Below are 23,373 nucleotides of genomic sequence, written 5' to 3' on the forward strand. Positions count from 1 at the left end.
GTAATTAATGAAGCTATAGCATTAACATAACCTAAATCCCTGAATAAGATAAATTCAACCGAGACACTCATTTTTGCAGCTAAGTCTGCTTGGTCTAAAGTTAGGACACTGGCCAGGTATTCGACTTAGATCTGCCTTTTAACATGCTGAGTCACGGCTCTTTGCTCCTCTCTGCTTACAAGGGACAGGTCGGTAAGTCTTACCAGCATGTTTCTATTTTATTAGATACTGGTGCTTGGCATCAAAAAACGTGCATCCCAGGGAGGGAGACAGGGTGACTGGGCCGGTGGTGCTGGCGAGGACAAAGTGACAGAGAGCCTTGCTGGCTGGGATCCTAGTGGAGGAAAACCTGCCAGGGCTGGGAAATGGGGGCTGCTGTGGGGCCCCTATTGCTGCGCTAGGGGCAGTAAGTAAACCTTTCAGACCCTGGTTAAGCCCAGGCGAGTCTTTCCAAGCCACACCCCCTGTATTGGGGCCCCTCGAGGCAGCAGCGACTCCTTCCCCAACCACAGGCAGTGCTTAGGCGCCAACTCTGCAAATGCAGGGCTGCACTTTCACAACCGCAAAGGTGACGAGGCAGGTGACGATTCGTTCTCGCAGACCACACCTCAAGCTCCAATGGCTCCTTCCAAATGCTGCATTTTATCTGGGCTGTGCCAGACGGTACAACACATTAGCTGCACTGATGCTTAGATGCATATAAATACCTAAGTTCACAGACGCAAGCATCAGTACTAAAAATAGAACACTAATAACGTCTGCATGTCTTTATTTTTATCATTTGTAAAGTACTCTGAAAAAGGGGCTAATCAAATTGGCTGGAATTAGATTCCGGGCGGAGCAGTCGCTTGAGAGCTTCTCTGCCAAATGTGGCTAACGGGCCTTTAAATAACAAGTGGACTCCATCCTCTCGAGCTGGCTCTTCCTGCTTTGAGGGTCCCTGCTTATCTCTGGGGCCGATGGACGCAGGTGTAAAGGAGGCAGGAGGACTCATGGCATTTGTGACACGAGTCGGGAGAATTCACCTTCCCAGACACACACTCATTTTCCCTCTGGTGACCAGAGAACCCACCAGGTTAGGAGAACTACGACCCATGTGCACACGTGTCTCCTTCACTCCCTGCTGCTTCCCTTAGACCCCGCCTCCGATTTCTGACTCTCGACGCTTCCACCCCAGCTAGAGCATTTCACAGCCCAGGAGGCTCCTTCGTCGCCCTGCCCCCATTACTGCGGAATAACACCCTGTACCAGGCCCCGAGGTATGACCCGGTGATGGGGGGATTCTTGGGACCACCTTGGCCCTCAAGGAGCTTCTGGCAGATGGAGGCTGGAAATCTGGCTTGGAGGCTGACTGTGGGCATTCTGGGTCTTAGTTTCCTTCCTCTGGAAGACAGGCCCAACAGCGGTAGCCAGGATTGATAATCACTAGAGGCAGAGTTTGCTTTAGCATGGGGTATACCAGTATTTTTATTAATTGCAAGACAGAGACGTCAACAAATAATCAGGATGGGAGTTCCCGTTGTGGCTCAGTGGTCAACGAACCTGACTAGGAACCATGAGGTTGCGGGTTCGATCACTGGCCTCGCTCAGTGGGTTAAGAATCTGGTGTTGCCATGAGCTATGGTGTAGGCTGCAGATGCAGCTCAGATCCTGCATTGCTGTGGCCGTGGAGCAGGCCGGAGGCTACAGCTCCGATTCTACCCCTAGCCTGGGAGCTTCCACATGCCATGGGTGCAGCCCGAAAAAGACTAAAGACAAAAGGAAAAAAAACCCCAAAAATGAAAAACAACAAATAATCAGGATGGACTAATTCTAGTTCTAGAAAAAAACTAGCCAAAGTGCTGTGGATGTATGAGCAATGTGCTGGGAGCAGGCCTGCCACCTCCAGAGCCCGTGCCCACAGAAGAGGCCCCTGGGAAAACGGGGACAGGGTGAGAAGCAGGAGGGCATACAGCCAGTGTAAAAGGACAAGTACGTTTGTCAGGGGGACAGGAGGAGCGGGCAGCCTAGGTCAAGGGCACAGAGCAGGTGCAAGTGCATGAAAGAATGCGGCACATTCTGGGGGCCACAAGTAGCACAAAAGGCTAGAACGTAAGATGAAATGTGTGCAGTGACGATGGTGGGTGAGGTCAGAAAGGTGGGCGGGGGCCAGACCACTAGGCATTTCTAGGCCTTGCGAAGGGGGTTTGGAGCTTATCCTATAAGCCACAATCTTCAGAAGAACGTTTTGCCAAACGCCAGTGTCACAATATGCTTCAAGAATAAAGGAAGGAAAAAAAAAAAAAACGGTCAAACGAGTTAGCAAAAGACTGCCTACTATAAGGCACATGGGCAAACTGAAGTCCGAAGGATTTCTCCAGTAAAGAAACCCGGTGTTTCTCCAGCTTTTTTGACCATCAACTGCTTTGTGTGTAACATCTACCAGTATCCCACTTTCCTGCTCTGAACAACGGGGAGGTGGCAGAAAGTACCATCGGGCCCTCGGTGTGTGTTTCGGAAGACAGCTCTGGAGGCCAGACTGCAACGAGGCCTGGAGACAGGAGGTGGGCAGCTCCTGGGCGGAGAGTAACCGGACGCGAAGAGGAGTGGAGACGTCGGGAGGAAGGAGCGGGCCCGCCGGAGGGCTAAAGAGGGAGACGGGCCCGGGTCCCAGAGGAGACCGTGCGGAGGGAGCAGAAGGGAGCCTGAGCAGGCAGGTGGTACCGCCCTCCCGGGTAAGGGCCAGCAGAGGGAAGCTGAGGCTGGTTTTGTGCACCTGGGGAGGTCTGGCCTCGACACAGAGCAGGAGTGGTCCCTGGGGGGGTGACGGGGAAGCCATGAGGATGGCCGCGGGGCATGAGCCGGGGGGGAAGGGAACCCCGGGGGTCTGGGAGTCGAGGGGTAGATGCAAGGAAAGGAAGCTTCTGCAGCAGCTGGGGAGGCGTGACCAGAGAGCGATTCTGCACGCACCCTCGTGAAACCACCTCCTACCTCCCTGTCCTAAGTGCGGAAGAAGAACAGTACTAGCCTTCACGTGTTTCGCTCTGCCTTGGAGGCGAGGTGCGAGCACTGCCCTGGACACTTCCAGTTTAGGGCAGCCCTCGCGGGCAAGAGCACGGAGGGCTTCCCATGAAACGATGCAGCCGTGGAAAGAGCTCACGTCTTTTCAACTGCGGTGTGCAGTGCGCGTCGCGACCGCTGTGTAAATACAACGTGAAAGGTGCCCCGCAGAGGGCAAAAGCCCTGCTCCTTGGACCTAAGTTCAGACGATGCCTCACCTGCCTCCTGAATCTGGTCCCGCTTATGGCCCGGTGGGTATTATTGCCGAGTTTTGCTGTATTTATTCTTTATCTCCCCGAGTCACGAGCAAGTCCCTGGAGAGCAAGGGCTGGGTCTTCCCTCCACCTCTGACTATAAAGCTGTCCATCCTGAACAGAGGCGACAAGAGCCAGGTCTCTAAATGGCCCCTGACGCGGGGGCCAGGGTATCCCCTGCCCAGCGGGGCTTCTGCTGCTGTGAGGTGGTTTGGAGCTCCCCGTTTAGAACCACCACCCGAGTTTGTGACACATGTACAACACGTCACACCCACCCCAATTATCTGCTTTACTCTCCACACGTGCTCCAAAGACACTTGGGTGTTTCCAAAAAGAAACAGGAAATTCCCTCCAGGAACGCCTTGCTAGCGGCGGGTTGATTCACGAGAGCTCGGCCGCGCCCTGGGAGTGAAAGCGGCTCCCCACGCGGACGGACGACCCTCCAGTGGGACGTGCACACGCCGGGCTCCGTGTTCCCAGCACAAACCTCGTCGCTTTGCGGGCACACCTCTTACACACACACCGCTAGGAGCCGAGCTGCGTCTGCTCCCTGTTTGTGAAGAGCATGCTATCCTCACTGTAACGTGGCCGTTGGGCAGGAAGTGCTGAAACCAACGAACTTTTAAGTTTTCATGGGATTTATCAAGAGAAGGGAAAGCTCCAGGGAGAGGGGAAGACGGAGGCTTAGTGCCAGGAAGTGACCAGGGTGGATCTGGGTGGGTGTCCCTGGCAGAATGTTCGTTACACTCTGGAAGCAAACACAAATGAAGGCTGTCAGCTCCCATCAGCATCCTCTGCGGCTCTCTCTAGGGCCAGATGGAGCCCGTGCCGTCAAGAGCAATTGGGGTTCACATGGGTGAACTTCCCATGAAACAATTCAGCCGTGGAAATAACCCATCTATTTTCACCTGCAGTATTCACGGTGAGCCGCTATGGAGCAGCCACTTCTGGGGCTCCTGCTGGTTTCACGGAAAAACATCAGGTTGTGTGTCAAACTAACTCCCGTTTTCCGCGTGGTTCTAGGAAGAGCAGAATGCTGAACCCTGGGCTATGGATGTGCTGCCCAACTAGGCCGAAAAAAAAAAAAAAAAGAAAAGAAAAGAAAAGAAAAAGGAAAGAAATCCATTTCCTCAGAAGACACGTTTAATGAGGCAACTGGGGTCTAAGGTGATACATTAGAAATTCAACTAAGGGCATCAGGCTTAAAAGAAAAAGCAGAGGCTTGATGAAAAATGCAAGGGGAGAGAGAGGACTGCTTTTGATTTTTTTGGGAAAGTGTTCAGCTTCCTACTGATAAGTCTATGCTTGTGGATCATTTGGGCTGTGATTCCTGGTGTTTAATGTCCTTCATCTGGGACTTTGCCACATCGGTTCCGGGATTCAGAAAACAAAGGGGAAAGCAGAGCGGAGGCCCGGGAAGGCTCACCTTGCCGTCCTCGGTGTAGACGTTTTCGTTGTACCCCTTCACTATCGTGCGGTCGATGAACAGGCTCCGCATGACCACGATCACTTTCAGCACCTTCCCCAAGGTCACCTGTCAAAACACACGCAGGCAAAGCTGAAGGCGCGCGTCACAGGAGCGGGCACGACCGAAGGCATTTAGGACGGGGGCGGGGGGGGGGGGGAACCCGTTCGTCCACCTACCCTGAGTTTACTTCTAATTTCGCCTCGTAAACTCTCGGGAGAAGTGCCAAACGTTTACTTCCCCTTTCTTGTTTTCCCGCCTCAAGATCACCTCCTTCAAAGGCCCTCCCATGACTCCAGCCTCCCACGAGTCAGTGAGCACGTTTGTTTTCTTCTGATTTCACGACCCTACGAGCGCTCGTGGAACAGGTAGAGAGATTAAAGCAGGCACCGAAGACTCCCCGGTTGAACGATCTATTTTTAATAGCTGGTAAAAAGTGGAGACGCTCTGAAGGTAAAGGAAAAGCAGCTGCATTTCCTTTCCGAAAAGGAACATGATCCTGTAAATACATTTAAGTGCTCTGACTCTCTTGGGACCTAATCACACGTGAGGGATTAAAAAAAAAACCCCAAACACCTAAAAAAAAGGTGCCGTTTCACTGATGCGGGGGCGGGGGGGGGGGGGAGATAACCGGCAGTGCTTGAGGAACAGGCTCAGCCCTCGGGATAGAAGGAGCGCCTTCCTTTCTTTTAGGGGCTCACATAACCCCTCCGATACTTTCCTTTCACTTCCTAGGTGAGACCCTAAAGGCGGCCCAGCCCAGGGCCCACTGTCCAGGTTGTTCCACGAGGCTCTGGCCTCACAGGGGTGGCCCAAAGGAGCCCTGCTGGGCTAAGCAGCAATCCCGAGCCTGCACATCCAACGGGAGGCCGTTTTGGGGGCTGCCGCCTTCAGCCATTCTTTCCTTATTCTCTCCCCATTCCTTGCAGTTTTTAACCTACTGTCCCCCAACGCCAGCGGTCCTCTCTCCTTGCTTAGTCCTGGATGTAGTGAACTTTACTAGCATCTGGTTCCCAGTAACGTCTAGTGCTGAGTTTGTCTATTTCTGTATGCCCCCAATGGTGCAGAATATAAACAGGGGAAGCAAACGATACGACACAGTTATTTGCATCTACGAGAGTGTTACTAAAAGCATCGCACGTCTGGATGGGTACTTTGAAATGCTGCTACGCCAGGTACTGTTTAATGGGTCGTTTCTATTTCTTAATAGAAATCACTATTTAAGGATGCCAGTAAACCACCGAGGTAGGAAGGGAAACTCTGCCTCTAGTTCGGTCTTGGAAGGAAGGGGGGGAAGGAAAGGAAGCCAGTTACAGTTCTGTAGTCTTGGGCCCTGAATTAACAGCCGCGCTGGGCCGTGGTGAGGCTCTGACATACCTCCACCAACGGGGCCATATTTAACTCTCTTTGCTAAAAAGAACAGGCAACTAAGCAATTGTTTCCGCAAAGAAACAAAAATCTAGCGGATGTTGATACATTCTTAGTAATTTCTCAGGCTTCTTAAAATGAAATTCAGGAAGGAAAAAAAAAAACCACACAAAGATATTAGAAATGTTACATGTATTTTTTGTTTTTAATAGTGAGTTTCTATATTTTGTTTATTTATTTTCTAATGGCCACACCCGAGGCACATGGAAGTTCCCAGCCTAGGGATCGAATCTGAGCCACACTGCAGCAGTGGTGGATCCTTTAACCTGGGCTGGGGACTGAACCCACACCTCCACAGCAACCCAAGCTGCTGCAGTTGGATTCTTCACCTCTGTGCCACAGAGGGAACGCCCTGAATGTTAGTATTTTAGTCAACGAATAGTAAACAAGTTAACAAATGCTTATTACGGAACAATCTAAAATTAGACAAGAGGGGAAGAAAGCAACTGTTCATAGCTCTGCCATCGGAAGACATGATAATGTCATTATTAACCTCTGCGGGTGCTTCCTTTTCATCTTTTTACTGTCAAAGATTTGCAGCTTTTGAATTTTTCCATGTGTTTATAACAGAAACTAAATATATGATTTTAAATCAAAAATTTAAAAAAAATTTGACATAATAAGTATTGTTCCATTTTGCTGTGCGGTCTTCGAAAATGGCATTACATGTGGCTGGCATTCTATATAACAGAATATCTAGTCCACCGAGTGGACACGCGGCCGGCGTCCTTCTGAGTGGACATCCTATAATCCCTTTAACCGGTCTCCCACTGCTGAACATTAGTCGCTCCCAAGTTTTCCCTCATATTAATATGACTGCCATGTACACTTTTGTTCACCAAGCTTTTGCTGCATTTGGGATTATTTCCCGAGGACAGATTTGCAGAAATATAATTACGGGCAACCAGCACAAATATTTTAAGGCTTTTGATACAATCTACCAAGGGCTAGCCACGAGGGTTAGGCCACCCAGGAAGGTAAGGAGACTCTTATCAGCAGTCTGCTCCTATCAGCAAAGGATGCTATTGAATCAAAACAAAACAAAACGAAATCCACCCCTTCCCAGAAGTACTGAACTTAATTACTTTCTTTAAACCTTTCATTACGGGAGACTTAAAAACACATGTACACAAGTAAAGGAAATAGCATAAAGAACCTCCACGGACCCATCCCAGCGTAAACAACGACAGCTCTTGCTTAGTAGATCTCTGTTCTACCCACACCCTCACCTATTTTTCCCTTCCTGTTTTATTTTGACACAAATAACTGCCATTTCCATCTGTATCTCAAAAAGATAAGGGCTCACATAACCATGCTACCACCCAATACCTAAAATAACAATAGGAATTCTCTAGTATTATCTAACCTGCAGTTCAGTCAGTGTTCAAAATTCCAACAGTCTCATAAATGCCACATTTTTTGGGGTCTTTTTTTTGGCCGCCCCATGGCATATGGGGTTCCCAGGCCAGGGATCAAACCTGCATCCCAGTGCCCCCGAGATGGCACTGATCCTGCTGCGCCACGGCAAGAACGCCGTATAAACACTACATGTAAAAAGTCTGCTGTAGGAGTTCCTGTCGTGGCGCAGTGGTTAACGAATCCGACTAGGAACCATGAGGTGGCGGGTTCGATCCCTGGCCTTGCTCAGTGGGTTAAGGATCCAGCGTTGCCGTGAGCTGTGGTGCAGGTTGCAGATGCAGCTCGGATCCCGCATTGCTATGGCTCTGGCGTAGACCAGTGGCTACAGCTCCAGTTGGACCCCTAGCCTGGGAACCTCCATATGCCGTGGGAGCGGCCCTAGAAAAGGCAAAAAGACAAACAAACCCAAAAAACTCTGCTGTAGGAGGATTAGGATGGCGGAATAGAAGGACTGGAGCTCAACTTCTCTCCTAAAAACAACAAAATTCACGACTAAAGACTGAGCAATCACCACCTTAAGATACCCTACTCCAGAAGAAAAAGAGGAGGCCACCTCAAGAGGTAGGAGGGGCGATTTCGCAGTGTAAACAACCCCATACCTCCCGGGTGGGAAGCTCCACAGACTGAAAACTAACTGGTTCACGGAGACTCACCTACAGGAGTGAGATTTCTGAGCCCCACATTGAACCCTCACGTGCAGGGATCTGGCAATGGGACCAAGAGCCCCTGGAGCATCTGGCATTGAAGGGCAGTGGGGCTTGTGCGCAGGACTCCACAGGACTGGGGGAAAGGGAGACCCCATTCTTAAAAGATGCACACGGACTGTCACGTGCACTGGGTCCCAGGGCAGAGCGAGGTCTCCATAGGAATCTGGGTCAAACCTACTGCAGTTCTTGGAGGACATCCTGGGAAAACAGGGGTGAACGTGGCTTGTTGTGAGGGAAGGACATTGAAATCAAGCAAAGCTCTCAGGAATATTCAGCAGCTGCCTTTCTCTGGAGGGGGCCATTCTGGGAAAACCTGGCCCCACCCTTCAGTCAGCCTGAGAAGCCCCAGGGCAAACAACAACCCAGGTGGCATCACAGCCCCGCCCCTCAGTAAACAGGCTGCCTAAAGACCCCCCAGGCACACAGCTGCCTCTGATCCCATCCACAGACTAAGCCCCACCCACCAGAGGGATGAGAATCAGCTCCACCTACCAGTGGGCAGGCATCAGACCCTCCCATCAGGAAGCCTACAGCAAGCCCCCATACCGACTTCAGCCACAAGGGGGGCAGACACCAGAAGGAAGAGACGCTACAACTCTATTATCTGTAAAAAGGTCACCATGCCAAAAACCTATAAAAATGAAAAGACAGAGAACTATAACTCAGATGAGGGAGAAAGGAAAAACCCCAGAAAATCAGCTAAGTGATCAGGAGATTCTCAGCATCCAGGAAAAAGACTTTAGACTGTCGATGCTGAAGATGATGCAAGACATTGGAAATAAACTGGAGGCAAAGATGGATAACTTACAGGAAACACTGAGCAAAGAGATACAAGATATAAAACTTAAACAAGAAGAGATGCAAAATACAATAACTGAAATAAATTCACTAGAAGCAGCAAACAGCAGAATACAGGAGGCAGAAGAACAAATAAGCGAGGTGGAGGACAGATTAGTGGAAATTATGGATGCGGAACAGAAAAGAGAAAAAAGATTGAAAAGAAATGAAGAGAGTCTCAGAGAACTCTGGGACAACGTTAATTGCACCAACATCCGCAACATCTGTATTACAGGGGCGCCAGAAGGAGAAGAGAGATAGAAGGGGACAGAAAAACTATTCCAAGAGATAATAGCCGAAAACTTGCCTCACATGGGAGAGGAACCACTCACTCAAATCCAGGAAGCACAATGAGTACCATATAAAATAAACCCACGGAGGAATACCCCGAGACACATATTAATCAAACTGACCAAAATTAAAGACAAAGAGAAAATCCTGAAAGCAGCTAGGGAAAAGAAACAAGTCACATACAAGGGAACCCTGATAAGGTTATCGGCAGATTTTTCAGCAGAAACTCTGCAGGCCAGAAGGGACTGGCATGATATACTTAACGTGAGGAAAAGAAAAAACCTCCAACCAAAATTACTTTACCCAGCAAGGCTCTCATTCAGATTTGAAGGAGAAAGCAAAACCTTCACAGATAAGCAAAAGCTGAGACAATTCAGCAACACTAAACCAGCTTTACAACAAATACTAAAGGAACTTCTCTAGGCAGGAAAGAAAAGACAGCAACAGGAAACAAAAATTCCACACATGACAAGGCTTACCAATAAAGGTACATAAACAGTAAAGATACGAAATCATCCATGCACAATTACACCACCATAATCAGAAACCATGAGAAGAGGTGGGTACAAATGCAGGACACTGGAGATGAACTTGCCATTAAGAGAAAAACAACTTAAAACAATCTCATATACATATAGACTCTTACATCAAAACTTCAGAATAACTGCAAACCAAAAATCTACAATTGATACGCAAACAAGGAATCTCTGGAGAAGAAATATATCTCATAGTAAATAAGTGCATAATCCACCATGAAGGGGGTCATTTGACATCATTTCTGGAATGCTGAAATCTTCTTACATCTGATTCTGATTTCCTCTCCATCAAAGAGTTTATGATAATTATAATTAAATAATGCAACTGTACAATAACAATAAAAAAAAAAAGTCTGCTGTATAAGGACCTGAACATGGCCCACACAATGTGACCGGCTGACACGTGTCCTAAGTCTCGTGTCCTAAACTAAGTGTATTCTTTTCTCTGTCCCCGCCCCCCATCTTAGTTGAAGAAACTGGGTCATTTTTTCTAGAGTTTTCCGCAGCCTGGATCGTGCTGCTGGCGTCCTCCTGGTGTACTTTACATACTCCTCCTTCTCTGTACATCCTGTAAATTGGTAATTAGATGAGACTTGGGCTTGATGTCTTGTTGGCAAGACTGCTTCGTGGGCAGCGTCACAGTTTGCCAAGGGGAGGCACGTGAGGTCAAGCGTCTCAGGGTGTGATGCTGGGAGCTGCTGACCCACTAAGTGCACCAGGGGTTACAGACGGTAAGGCTCCAGTGTGATCATCCAGCCTTCATTTATCAGCTGGAACACTTCTATAAAGAAAAACTCCCCCATCTACTAATTGGTTACCCAGTGGTAGAGTTTATTATGTAGGGAAGATAGGACAAATGCTCGAGTCTTTCCCTGCAGCTACCAGGTTTCAAACCACACACTGCTTCATTAGTTTTCTTCCCATGTGGATGGCTTAGATTTTTTCCCTTAACATTATTATAAACTCAAGGAGTTAAACATATTTGATATAATTTTATCTATCACATTTCTCTTCTAATTGAGGCTCAAACTGCTCTGCTTGTGGCTAGTGGGCATCTTTTTTGAGGTTGAACCCTTTGGTCATAACCCTGCTATCTGTGATGGCTTCCCTGCTATCTGGTATGTGGCACGCCCGGCTTGTCCTGCACAAGCCCCATCTGAGGTCATGAATCAGCCACCTCCTCAAGCAGCTCTGGTTCTTTTCAGTGGGAAATGGTTATTTCAAGCGCTCACCAGGGCAAAAGGGGTAGAGAATTTTGGATAGATTTACTTTGCAGTCATATTGCCCACCCACCCCCGCCATCCTTTCCACCCTCCCCCCACCTCACTCCATCATACCACCCCGCAACCCCTCGTGCCAGCGTTGCTCCGCAGCCCTGGGATCGGCTGACGTCCACACCTGTCCTCGTGCGCTGTGGCTTCACAGACGTGCACCCCTACTGGGGAAGGTGCCCTGGCGGGGAGGCTCACCAAGAGAATCCCGATGGCTCCCGTCTCTTCTGGGCAGCAGCAGTTTATGCAAAATCGGTGCTATGAAGTCTTGCTTTGCTTTGCTTTGCTTTTATTATCTTTTAAACCCGCCAAACTCCATGAAGCTTGATAGACCTTATTTTCTACAGAGCCAGAAAGACCCAGGTACTCAACTAGGTGGACAATGCATAGCTTTAAGGCTTTCTGAATTTTAAACGTGGTCTTAACAAAACTACATACACAGCTGTGAAGCTCATTAACATTTCAAGGCTCTGAAATCAGGCGCACTTGGCATTGGGTCTCAGCTCTGCCAGCCGGAGAGCTTGGCCCGTTTGCCTTCTCTGAACATCGGCTTCCTCCATCTAAGGGCAAGCCTCAGAATGACCGGGAGGCGTCCAGGAGACAATGCACTGATAAGGGGTGCGGCGGGGGGCTGGCACAGGGTCAGTTATTACTGCTTGCTACATGGCCCAAACCCTTGTCCGGACTTGGCAAAGGCAACATGATCTGAAGCCACTTAACATCAAACGGCTGCTGCCTCCAGTCCAGTGAAACTGCCGCTTATGCTAATTTGCCCTTCTGCCGCCACGCCTAGCTAAAGGGTTGCTGCAGAGAGTGGGGGACAGCTGTGCAGGTCCTGAGGTGTGAACAAAAATGTGCTCCTCTTGAATGGTTGCTGAGAGTCTGTAAGCCTGAGGCGCAGGCGGTCTGGGGGGACGGCACGAAGCTGCCACGTGGCTGACCTCACTGACTCCCGAAGAAGGCCATTTAGCGTGAAGTCTGGTGCACAGGGACTCTGTGCCACACCTGCCACTTACAGGCAGTGGCCAAGGGCAAGTCAAACCACTTCTTGTGCCTGTTCACTCAGGTGCAAAATGCGGAGGGGCCTGCGGAGGAAATGACACGCGGCGATCCACTGGATGTGCCTGGCCGGCGCGCAGCACGCGACTCAGTGGCCGTGAGCCTCCGTTCTCCTGAGAGGTGGTGCCGCAGAGGGTCCTACAAGCCCTTCAAGTCCTGCCCTCGAGAGGAGCCTCATGCGTCTCTCCAGCGTTCCTTCCAGCCCACAGGCCACTTTATAACGATTCCGGCTCTCGTGTACCTGGGCGGTGCCGGTTTCTAACCTATCTGGATGCACCAGGCTGCAAGGACCGTGGCATCTGGTAGACTCATACGGCAGTGCACCAAAGACTGGCCAACAGACGCTGGGCTACAGACGAGCCAACGCTGGCCGGTCAGAGGCACAACTCCCAGGGATGTGGCTACAGGTCGGTGCTTAGCAACTGCTATGGGATCCCACAAATAAAGCTAATGCCATCTGGTAATGAAGCGGGCTCGCTGTTGCCACGGTAACACTTCTTCCCTACTGAGGAGTGTGCTCACTGCTCCTCCTGCGTCTGTCCCCAGAGTGTTCAAATGGCAAGTTGGCAAGAGTCAGGGGAGCACTGTGCTCCCTCAACAGGAACCGGGGAGCGCCTGGGAAAGAGGCTGCTGGTGGGGCCACCCAGCCGCCAGGCCAGCCGTCACCCTTCCAGAAAGCGCCCTTAGAAGTGCCACCCTTCCAGAAAGTGCCCTTAGAAGTGCGGTCACAGCCTACCCCTTGCAGGAGCAGCAGGGGCTGAACTCTGGTCCTCTCTACCTGCTCTAGAGCAGTCACCTGCCAAGCAGAACTGCAGCAAGAGAATTTCTGGTTCCCTACGGCAAGGCAAGTCACAACGTGGGAGGACAGTTAGATCCGCAAAAGCAGTAACAAATCCAGTCGTTGAGGCGTTATCTACATCAGCAGACCATGCGAGCTTAGGACAGAGAAGCGGATCACTTGCAACTTAGTTCCCCAGCTTGTGCAGGAGGCGGCCCTTTGAACCTGGGCAGCATCTGTGTCTAGGATGCAGGGGAGAGGAGCTGCCCAAGAGCTTATTTGCAGGAGGAGCCAGGGCCAGATACAGCCCCCTCGGGCCTGGCATAAAGCACGGGAAGGGGAGGTGGAGTGGGTAGCACGGTATCTGTCACCCAGACAAAGGCTGCATGGCTGAGCTCTGCTCAGTGCACGCAGGGCCACGAACGTTACTTTCCAAGTCCCGACGAGGTAAGAGTCCGCCGAGCAGGTGTCCTTAAGGGGCCTGCCATACCTGAAGGGATGTTTTCCAAAGTGTAAGTAGAAAGATGAAGTTCCATCATGGCTCAGTGGTTAACAAACCCGACTGGCATCCATGAAGACTTGGGTTCGATCCCTGGCCTCAATCAGTGGGTTAAAGATCCGGCATTGCTGTGAGCTGCGGTGTAGGTCGCAGATGTGGCTTGGATCTGGCGTTGCTGTGGCTCTGGTGTAGGCCGGCAGCTACAGCTCCGATCAGACCCCTAGCCTGGGAACCTCCATATGCCGTGGGAGCGGCCCTAAAAAGACCCCCCCCCCTCCCTGCAAAAAACAACGAAGTCTAAGTAGAAAGAGGTGTGGAGGAGGAAGAGGGACAGACGGGCGCATCAGTGGGGGCTCGGGAGGCTGTGCCTCAGTCCGGTAGGAAGCACCTTCTTCTTTGTACTAATTCCAAAGAAAGATGAGGATAAAGCCAAAGACACTAACTGGCATTTACTTACCGAATGCACAGGGACACGGGCGTGTGAAGCGCCGGGCAAGGACGCTGATTCAGAGACTCATGGAGCCTGAGGGGCCAGGCTCTAACTAGTCATTCTCTCCCACTCGCCCATGGCCACAGGGGTAACTGAAGCCCAGAGAGGGTAAGGAGTCTCAGATGTGGCCCCTTCCTCGAAGGAGGTGACAAAACTGACGAATACCTGAGCTAAACGGAGGGTACGCGGTATGACACCAGGCAGGGCTCGCGGGGTACCTGAGGAGCTCGGGGTAGGGCGCTGAGTCACCGAGCTGATGGAAGTTGCCTGCTTTGGCGCCTGTCCAATTTACCCCACACTCTTGAAGGTGGAGTGGGTTGTACGGACGAGCACTCCCCAGACGATGCCCCATGGAACATTCCTCCACGGCCTCTTCAACGTGACCTGGAAAAACTCCCTCAAGCTTTTCCCTGGCGTCTGGGGGTCTTCCTGGGATACCGCAGACTTCCCCTTGGCTCCACCACAAGAGCTGGGGCCCGTCCCCAGGCTACAGCTTCTCCTCCACCTAAGAACCCTGCGACACAGCCCAGGCAGCTGTCCCAGTCTTTCTCTCTTTTTTTTTTTTTTTCTTTTTAGGGCCATACCTGTGGCATAAGGAAGTTCCCAAGCTAGGGCTTGAATTGGAGCTGCTGCCCTACACCACAGCCACAGCAACGTGGGCTCTGAGCCACGTCTACGACCTACACCACAGCTCATGGCAACGCTGGATCTTTAACCCACCGAGCAAGGCCAGGGATTGAACATGCATCCTCATGGACACTAGTCGGATTCTTAACCCGCTGAGCCACAATGGGAACTCCGCTCATTCTTAACAGAAGGAAGGTGAGGTTTACGGAGATTTGAGTGCGAGGTCCCTGCTTCCCTGTGCAGGGCCAGCAGCCTGCCTCTTGCTCTCCCCGCTTCCCATGTGCTGGGCCCCTGGCCCCACAGCAGCGTCTCTAAATCATGAGACCTTGACTTAGACCACAGAGCCTTGAACCATCTAATCCTCTAACCACCCAGCTGCAAATTCTGGGACTCTGGTAAGTGGCTCTAAGCCTCGCTTTGCGAGACTCCTGGCTTCCCTCACAAATGGCCTTATGCCCACCCTCCTGAGCCCATCTACAAGCTACTACGAAAACCCTTGCTTTGTCTAATTTCAGGGTTTTTTAAAGTTAGTACTCTGAATTTTGCACAGCTGCTAGCTATGTGCAGTCCTGACAGAACCGTGCTGGGTAGAATTGTTCTCTTCACAGCGGGCTTTGCAAAGCTGCGGCAGGAAAGGGGCTGGAAACTCGAGAGGTACAGAGGGAAACTGGCTGTTGCTTCTTTCTAGGAAAACTGTGAGACCGAAAATAGGCGAGAGCGCTGGGACAGACCACCTGGAAAGGCTGCGACTCTGACCAAGCTGAGGTGGAGAAGAGAAACTTGCGGTCAAGGCCTGGAGGAGGTGGCCCTGGCTACGGCCAAGCGCTGGGCAGGGACCAAACTGTGACAAGAAAACGGGCCACGTGACTGGGAAACTAAGCCGTCACACCGAAGGATCATCAGTGATAAAACCGGTCATCTTTTAGGCCCGAGGTCGCTTATTTTGCTCAACGGGATGGCTCAGCTGTGCCTCTGGTAATAAAATGAAGGCAACGGAGTGAACCGTAAGAAAGGGAAGATACGGGGTTCCTCGGTGGTGCGGTGGGTCAAGGATCTGGCGTGGTCCCTGCTGTGGCGCGGGTTCCATCCCTGGCCTGGGAACTCCCACATGCCATGGGTGTGGCCGAAGAGAAAAAAAAAAAATGAAAAAGAGAAGATGAAGCTGGAAAGCAACCCCTGTGTATGAACTAGACCTGAGGCATGAAGCTTGTTTCAGCCTCAAGAGATGAATGATGTTTCCCCTCTTGACAAAGGCCTGGGAAAGCCAGGCAGATAAGCTGACTGTAGGTTCTGTCTGCCAGAGTCAGAAAACCACCTCGCCAGCAGGGCTAGCGACCACAGAGGGTAGTGCAGGGACCCTGGGGGAAAAACAGACCTGACTTTAGATGTTAGCTCTGCCCCTAAATCTGAGCCTCTGCGATTTGAGGCAAGTTTCCTGGCCTGCTAAGCCCTCGCTTTCTTGCCTGCAGACCCAGGAGAAGGCGGCTCTGAGGAGCAAAGGCCACCAGACTTGTGACGGGCTTAGCACGTGACTCCAACGTGGCGGGTGCGCCCGCGGCCACGCTGGGTCCCCCTCTCCAGGCCCATCCTGGGAAAGGCAGCGTGGCGCGGGGCCACGGTCACATTCCGCCCCTGCCACGTACAGAGCAGTGTGGTTCTGGGAAAGCCAACCCACATGAGCTCCAGCTTCCTCGTCTCGAAAACGGAAGCCTTTCTAAGGACAAGGCAGCCAGTGCTGGTAAGTGCCCAGGGGAGCCGGCATCCACCGCGTGGCAGCGAGTGCAGACAGCACCACCTTCTGAACAATTCCGCAACCCTCCGCCTAGGGAACGAGGACCCCTTTTCTCCCTTGGCAGGTGAGTTGGAATCACTTCCTAGGAGGCCGTCGGCGGTACCGTCTGGGCACTGCTGACCTTCCTGGACGCACTCCTCTCTGAAAGCCGGGACTGCCTGGCTGGACGGGGTGCCACCAGAGAGGACTTGCCTGCCAGGTCTCCTTAGCTGTTTCCAAGACCGGGAAGGGTAAAGAAGTAAGTTTCTGCCTCTCGTGATGACTGTCGGCTTCCCTTCCAGTCCTCCTCCCACCTGGCTCCACGTCCCCTCGACAGTAACGAAAGCCCCACACAACGTGAAGCAGCAAAGCGGCAAGAGAGGAGACCCGGGCTTCCTGACTCTGCTTTCTGGCCACCTTCGGGCTTCCCTCGCAGCGTAATGAAAAATCCCCCAAATCGTCAAAATAGAATTTAGTTCATTTTCATTTATAAAATGTACACAAACCTCTCTGGGAAAAAGGAGAATATGATGCCTGTATAAAAACAGGGCTTCTAGATCCAAAAAGATGCTGTGGGAATGAAGCAGGATATGGGTTAGCGACAAAAGGAGAGACTGTTGTTTTCTTAAACACGCTGAAACTGTCGAGTTTCTCCGAAAGGATGGGATGAGGGACCCCCGTGGGCACACGGCCTTCACTTGCGCCCTGCACTGCGCACGGCAGTGAGGGGGCCGTGCCCTCAGCGGTGCTAACTGCCCGGGGAGCAGCTATGTTCTGTCCTGGAGGGACTGGCGGGACCGGCTGGCCTGGGGAAGGTACGTGGTCCATGGGCTCTGCCTACACTGGCTCTGCCAAGTCAAATGCCTCCTTCCAGAATCTGGACTGGAGACCATGCAGAAGACTGGGAACAAAAAAGGGCACCCCAGAGTTCCTGCAGTGGCTCGGCGGATTAAGAACACGACTAGTGTCATGAGGATGCAGGTCTCACCCCTGGCCTCGCTCCAAGGGTTAAGGATCCGGCATTGCCGTGAGCTGTGGTGCAGGTCGCAGACACGACTCGGATCCCACATTGCTGTGGCTCTGGCGTAGGGCGCCGGCTACAGCTCCGATTCGACCCCTAGCCTGGGACCCTCCATATGCCTCGGGTACGGCCCTAAAAAGACCAAAGGGGGGGCACGCCTGTGAGAAGGAGGCCACGTAGGAAGAGAGGGTGGAGGAATGGAGAGCTGGGGAGAGGACGGAGGCAAGACGGACGAACCAGACAGACAGATGCAGTGGAACCTGGAGCTGCCCTGAACCCAAATGGCTTGCTTTCCCTTCTTCCTTCATCCCCCAGTTCCTTTTTTTTTTTTTTTTAATCTTTTGTCTTTTGCACCCGAGGCATGTGGAGATTCCCAGGCTAGAGGTCTAATTGGAGCTACAGCTGCCAGCCTACACCAGAGCCACAGCAACGCCGGACCCTTAACCCACTGAGCGTGGCCAGGGATGGAACCTGAAACCTCATGGTTTCTAGTCAGATTTGTTTCTGCTGCGCCACAGTGGGAACTCCCCCCAGTTACTTGTTAAATACATGTTCTGTGCAGGCTCGGCATCAGGCACGAGGTGATAAATGAGAGATTTTCAGGGAGCTAACGTTTAGTGGTGGAGACAGGCAACAAACAAGCATACACTTGAAAATAGACAATTTGCAAAAAATTTTTAAGGAAATGAACCAAAAGGGGACAGTTTAAAGAGGGATTATTTAGGTATCCCTTACATGTGAAAAATGGCACTTAGGTTAATTATTCAACTATTCATTCCATTCACTCAACTATTTCTTGAACACGTGCATTCTCTTGGGGGTCGGGGGCTGGGGGCTGGCAGAGGAAAACAAAATGCCTCCTCTGGGTGGAGCTAGGCAGAGGGTAAGGCTGGGTGAGGGGTAGGTTCACACCGGGTGGAAGCAGCTGCGGGGAGCGGCCGGCGCTGGGCAGGGCCAGCCCAGGGTGCTCGGGAAGGGCGCAGGCTCCGGGACGTTCAGCTGCGCTCGGGTGGGGGGTGGGGGTGACACGGAAAAGCCACCGCGGCTTTTCAGCAGAGGAATGGCTGCCACGTGAGATGTGCGCTTTAAAAAAGCACGTCCCTGGCTGCCTGGCGGCGAGATGAAGAGAAGACACAGGGAGACCCCGGAGAGGAGGATGACAGCTTCGAGGGACAGTGGTGGCAGAGGCGGGGACGCGCCAGCCGACTTCCGGTAGCAGCAAGACGGAATTGAAGACGGGATCTGCTGACAGACTGACTGGACGGGAGTGAGCAAAAGGGGGAAACTAAGGAAGCCTCCAGGTTTCCGGCTTGAGCACCAGGCGGAGGTTTTGCTATTTCCTGAGCTAAGACGGGGAGGCAGAGGGTCGAACCGGGAGCAGGGCATCCCTTCCCTTTTATTAAGTTTACGGTACCTGGGAAACACCTGAAGTGGAGAGACGCTAACGGGGCAGCCGGGAGGCTGGGACTCGAGGCTGGGCGGCAGCTCCGGTTTATGGACAGGCCTCCCAGACCTCCGTCCGTTCGCAGGGCAGCCTGGGGGAGTTCAGATCCGCTGAAGCCCCGCCCTGAACCCACACTCTTGAGCTCTGGGCATTATCGGGGCCCTGAGGAGCTCAAGGACTTCCTTCCCCCGGAAAGGTGGCTCCGTGGACTTACACAAGAACCGTCCCTTTGATGAGGTGACTCAAGTCCAGGTGAAGGGGGTCCCCACACAGACCTGCCAGCCGCCACCGGCACTGCAATGGCACCACGGTGCCCTCTGGGGCCAGCGTGGCCCCGATACATCTCCACGTCTGTCGATACCCTGTTAGGCGGCACTTGGCTTTTTAATATTTCAACTGTAGGATATGCGCCAACTTGACCTTGACGTAGAAAATTTTAATTCAAATCAATACACGGACAAGGTCACTTTAAAATCCAATTAATATGAATGGGAAAAATATGCCCCACAGTTCTGTGAGCTGCAAATGGAACAGTTGCAAGTTAACAACAACAAAAGAGACACAAGCCTGTTTGGGTCCTTCTGTGTTTGATGATGCAGCGAGCTGCGTCCTTAAATACAGGCAGTGGTCAGAACACCGAAAATCTTTTTTTCTTTTGGCTTCTCTTTAGGGCAGCTTAAAATTAAACCGTGGTTTTTTGGAGGAAAAATATAAAATGTACTGAAAAGTGTGAATTCCTATAACCTGATTTTAAATAAATTGAACCCTGGACTTCAACACACCCAGGAATCCCTACAGAAATCTAAGGCTCTAATATAGTTTGAATAGCAGCAAGTTGCATTTATATGGAACATAAAACTGTTTGCAATGAAAACAGTAACGAAAGGAGAAGCTGAGGCACGGGCCCTTCAGGCTTTTACTCCTACCAGCCACAGCGACCGGGGCTCCAGGTCACCGCCTCTGTCCCGACACCTGCTCCTTAGTGGTTTTAGAGGTACGCTTACTCTATACCCCAAATCACAGAATCACACAATACATGATGAGAACTTATTATTACTGGGTTCTTCTGCGCCGTTTTCTCTTCCTAAGGTTTTAGTCCTACCCCAATTGGATTCTCAGCCTTCCTATACCCTTAAACCAGGTTAGAGTAGAATATACATGATTCTAGCATCCATCTGAAAAGATAAAACTGCTTTGTAACTTCAAAGAATGGCTGCAAATTATGTAAAATTGGAATGAGGTATTAAGGTGCTACACCTATTCCTCAATTTCTTTTACATCTGGATATTAAAAAGAAAAAAGCTGCTGAAGGGATTGGAGCTGAGCTGTCTGAGGAAAGACCCACACTTCGGATGGCGTTTCTGCCATCCCAGGGCCACTTCGGTGACTTGAAGTACACACGCCCTGCAGTGTGGGGCTGGAAAGAGAGCTTCAACCTAACAGCTTCCAGCTAAGGTCATGGAAAAGCTTTTTTTTTTGGCTTCGCTTTAGAGTAGTTTAAAATTAAAATGTGATTTTTTTGGAGGAAAAATATAAAATGTACTGAAAAGTCGTGGCATGTGTTTCCAGATTATATTGCAGGGGCAAATTAGAAGCAGCCCAAGCCTCTGCAGCCAAAGGACAAGCTGCCACCTTGCATAAGGTCTGTCCCGTCCTCCCCTCCTGGTTCAAAGGATCGCTCTGCCTTCTCCTCTGCTTGCAAATAACACAAACCAGCAGTCCTCCCATCCACCCCTCCCGTTCCCCGCCAGCCGCCGGTTACCTCATCTGCTGCTGGCATTAATGTTCTCATACACTCATTATTCTTTAATGATGCCTGTTTGTAAATAGCAAGACGGGTTGCAATTAAACCGTGAGAGGCTAGATAAACACACATACTAATTAGGATCTTTACAAGAGACTTTTTTTTTGCATGTATGGACTGGAATTTACCTTTCATCAATCTAACTTAATTGCAATAGTGCACCAACAGAGAGTCTACACAAAGGAAGTGCTCCCAGTCATTTCCCCACGTTCAGGGTGCGCAAGAGATCCTGCCTTTGGGTGACAAGGCGTATTCTGCAGAAGGAGACGGTGAACTGGGGAAGTAACCCCTCTAAGCCCCAGGAGAAGATGTCACACCATTATCATGGGGCTGGTGCTTCCGATGCCTGAAGGGAATGAGGTCAAGGTCAGAGGTTCGCACTGCAGCCTTCGGCCCTCCGGTGAGTCAACTGGCTTTGCTCAGTTCCACGCTAGCAGACATCACCCCCTAACACGGTCAGCTTTCTGTCACTGGCGCCAAGAGAGAAGGAGCAAAGGTTTGGATCAATCAGTTTAAATCATTCCCACTTCTAGAATACAAAGGCCCAGGAACCTTTGCTCATGGCGAGGCGGTACACAGCAGCGACTTCTGGTGTGAAAGGGACATCCGTTAAGCGCAGGAAAGTTACGGTGTTTTAATCTTTGATTCCAGGAGGTGTGAACGGTTACATATCTTGGGCAATTGAACGGAACTGAAACAGGATACAATGGTCTCTCAACATGAGAGAGCTTTTTTGCAAAGGCCTCGGAGTACCAACAATTTATTCATTCAACAAATATTGACTGGGCCCCTCCAGTAGCAGGTGCTGGATCAGGGTCAGGAAACTGCTTTAGGAAAAACGTCACTCACTCTAGAAGTCCTTTCATCGTTCCCATCTTTTACGTGTCCTTCCCAATCACTGCTGCTACGGCACGTGTCACCCTCCTCTCTGTTGGGTAAAGACACGGGACGCACAGAGGCCCCAGCTCCCCGCCTGCTCCCTAACTGAGCCAGCGGTACCACTGGTTCGGAACCTGAGAATCTGAAAAAAGCCGGGTCCTGAGAGGTCCAGAGAGGTGGGGTGACTCCAGAGTGGTTGGACACGACCGAGCCAGCCTCACCCGAGTCCTCCACTCCTGATTCTAAAGCAAGCACCCGGGAAGGCCTCCACGACACTTCCCAAACTGCACGCCGTGAAAGGGGTCTGTGGCCAAGTGGGTCGGGGAAACCGGGCAGACATCACGTTCCTCTTGAGGGTTCGCGGCGCACAGGCTGAGGGGAAGGCCCTGGGAAGCACTGCGCCAGAGGAACCTGCTTAACCACGCCTGTCTGACCAGGGACTGCTTCTGAAACTTACTGGGCTTGCTGCCATCTTCCTTGAGGATTAGCCTTCTGAGAGATCTGTTTTGCGCAACACTGTTGCGTCACTATCAGGAAAGGAATAGCGGCCTGGTCCTGAGTCCCCAGCAGCCTGAATCCTATTTTCCTGGTTTGCCCCGCGCACCTCACTCCCCAAGGGCAGGAAGAGCTCAGCGGGGCCGCTCAGCCCAGCGCCTGGGCCCCGCTGGACCCGGGCTTGCGGAGCGCCAGACCAACAGGAGCTCCGACGATGGGAAACGCCTCCCTGACAGACTGTGGATAAAAACTTATCAACTCTAAGATATGCAATTGCTCCCAGCTCCAGAACTTTCCAAGGTTCACTCTTAAATTCCTTTTTGTGGTTACGTGCTAAGTCTCTACAATCCTGGTCTTGTAACAGCATCACCGACAGCCCTCACTTAATCACTCTGGTAGATCATATAGAAAAACAAAATAGAGCTAAAAAAAATTGTTCCGTGTTCGTGAGCAGATGTCTAGCCCATTTGCAATTAATACGACCCACTTCCATACAATCAGACTGCTTAAAATTCCTGGAACAAGATGTAAAAGTTAAGATGCAAATGTTCTGATTTTAATGAGAATGAATGGAAACTATAAAATCCTCTCTCCCTTTGAGGGTAGGTACAATCTCCATATAAGTCCCAACTGCACACTAAATTTATCAACAAAACAATCATTTGATAAAGCCTGTGTGAAAGAAGAAAATAGAACTGGGCAAGTCAGGAGTATATTCAGAAAGCATTTCCCACCGAAATTAAATGTTATCAAAACCATTATTCTTTCAAGGATCTTTCAGGAAAACCTGAGCCATTCTGATACTTTCCCCCGTCACCCACATGTACCAGGAGCTTGTTTCTGTGGGTCCATGCGGCCTCCTCCCGGACAGCACGGAGGGTGACAGGAAAGACCATCTCCCTTCAAGTCCCGGCTCCACCACTGCACATGACCTTGAACGAGCAGAGATTCTTGTCTACGAGATGGCGATGACATCCTGTGTGGAGGGGCTGGTGTGAAAAGCAAATCAATAAGCATGTGTTAAAGAGCCAGCCTTCCGAGCACGCGGCAGGCGTGTAAACGGGTGGCAGCTCTTAGACGGGTCAGGTTCGTGGTGGCGGGGCTCCCTCGTCTAGGGTCTACCGACGGGTCTCATCTGCCGCTTTTCTTCCTCCCGGCTCGGCTCGGAAGGCCCTCCTGTGGGCTTACGGACGCCTCACCCCTTCCCTGACGGTCTGGAAGGGAGGTCTCTCCTGTGGTTGATTTTCACGCGGCAGCAG

General features: G+C 51.3%; 1 protein-coding gene across 8 annotated transcripts in view; it reads right to left on the bottom strand.

Annotated features, from left to right (window-relative positions):
- Nucleotides 1-23,373, bottom strand: part of MED27 (mediator complex subunit 27) — a 204,286-nt gene that overhangs the window by 22,415 nt on the left and 158,498 nt on the right. For 5 of the 8 annotated variants that reach the window (XR_014836986.1, NM_001001644.1, XM_085011148.1 and 2 more), the window contains 1 exon segment: nucleotides 4,720-4,827. Coding sequence is in view for 4 of the 8 variants with exons in the window: in NM_001001644.1 (NP_001001644.1) it covers nucleotides 4,720-4,827 (108 nt within the window). In the remaining 4 variants the exon portion in view is untranslated. 8 annotated transcript variants of the gene reach the window in all.

This window comes from Sus scrofa, chromosome 1, assembly GCF_054392235.1.
Source record: "Sus scrofa isolate SSC_HxYL_T2T_F1_AM1 chromosome 1, Sscrofa_HxYL_maternal_Yorkshire_Landrace_v2.0, whole genome shotgun sequence".
Classification (NCBI taxonomy): Eukaryota; Metazoa; Chordata; class Mammalia; order Artiodactyla; family Suidae; genus Sus; species Sus scrofa.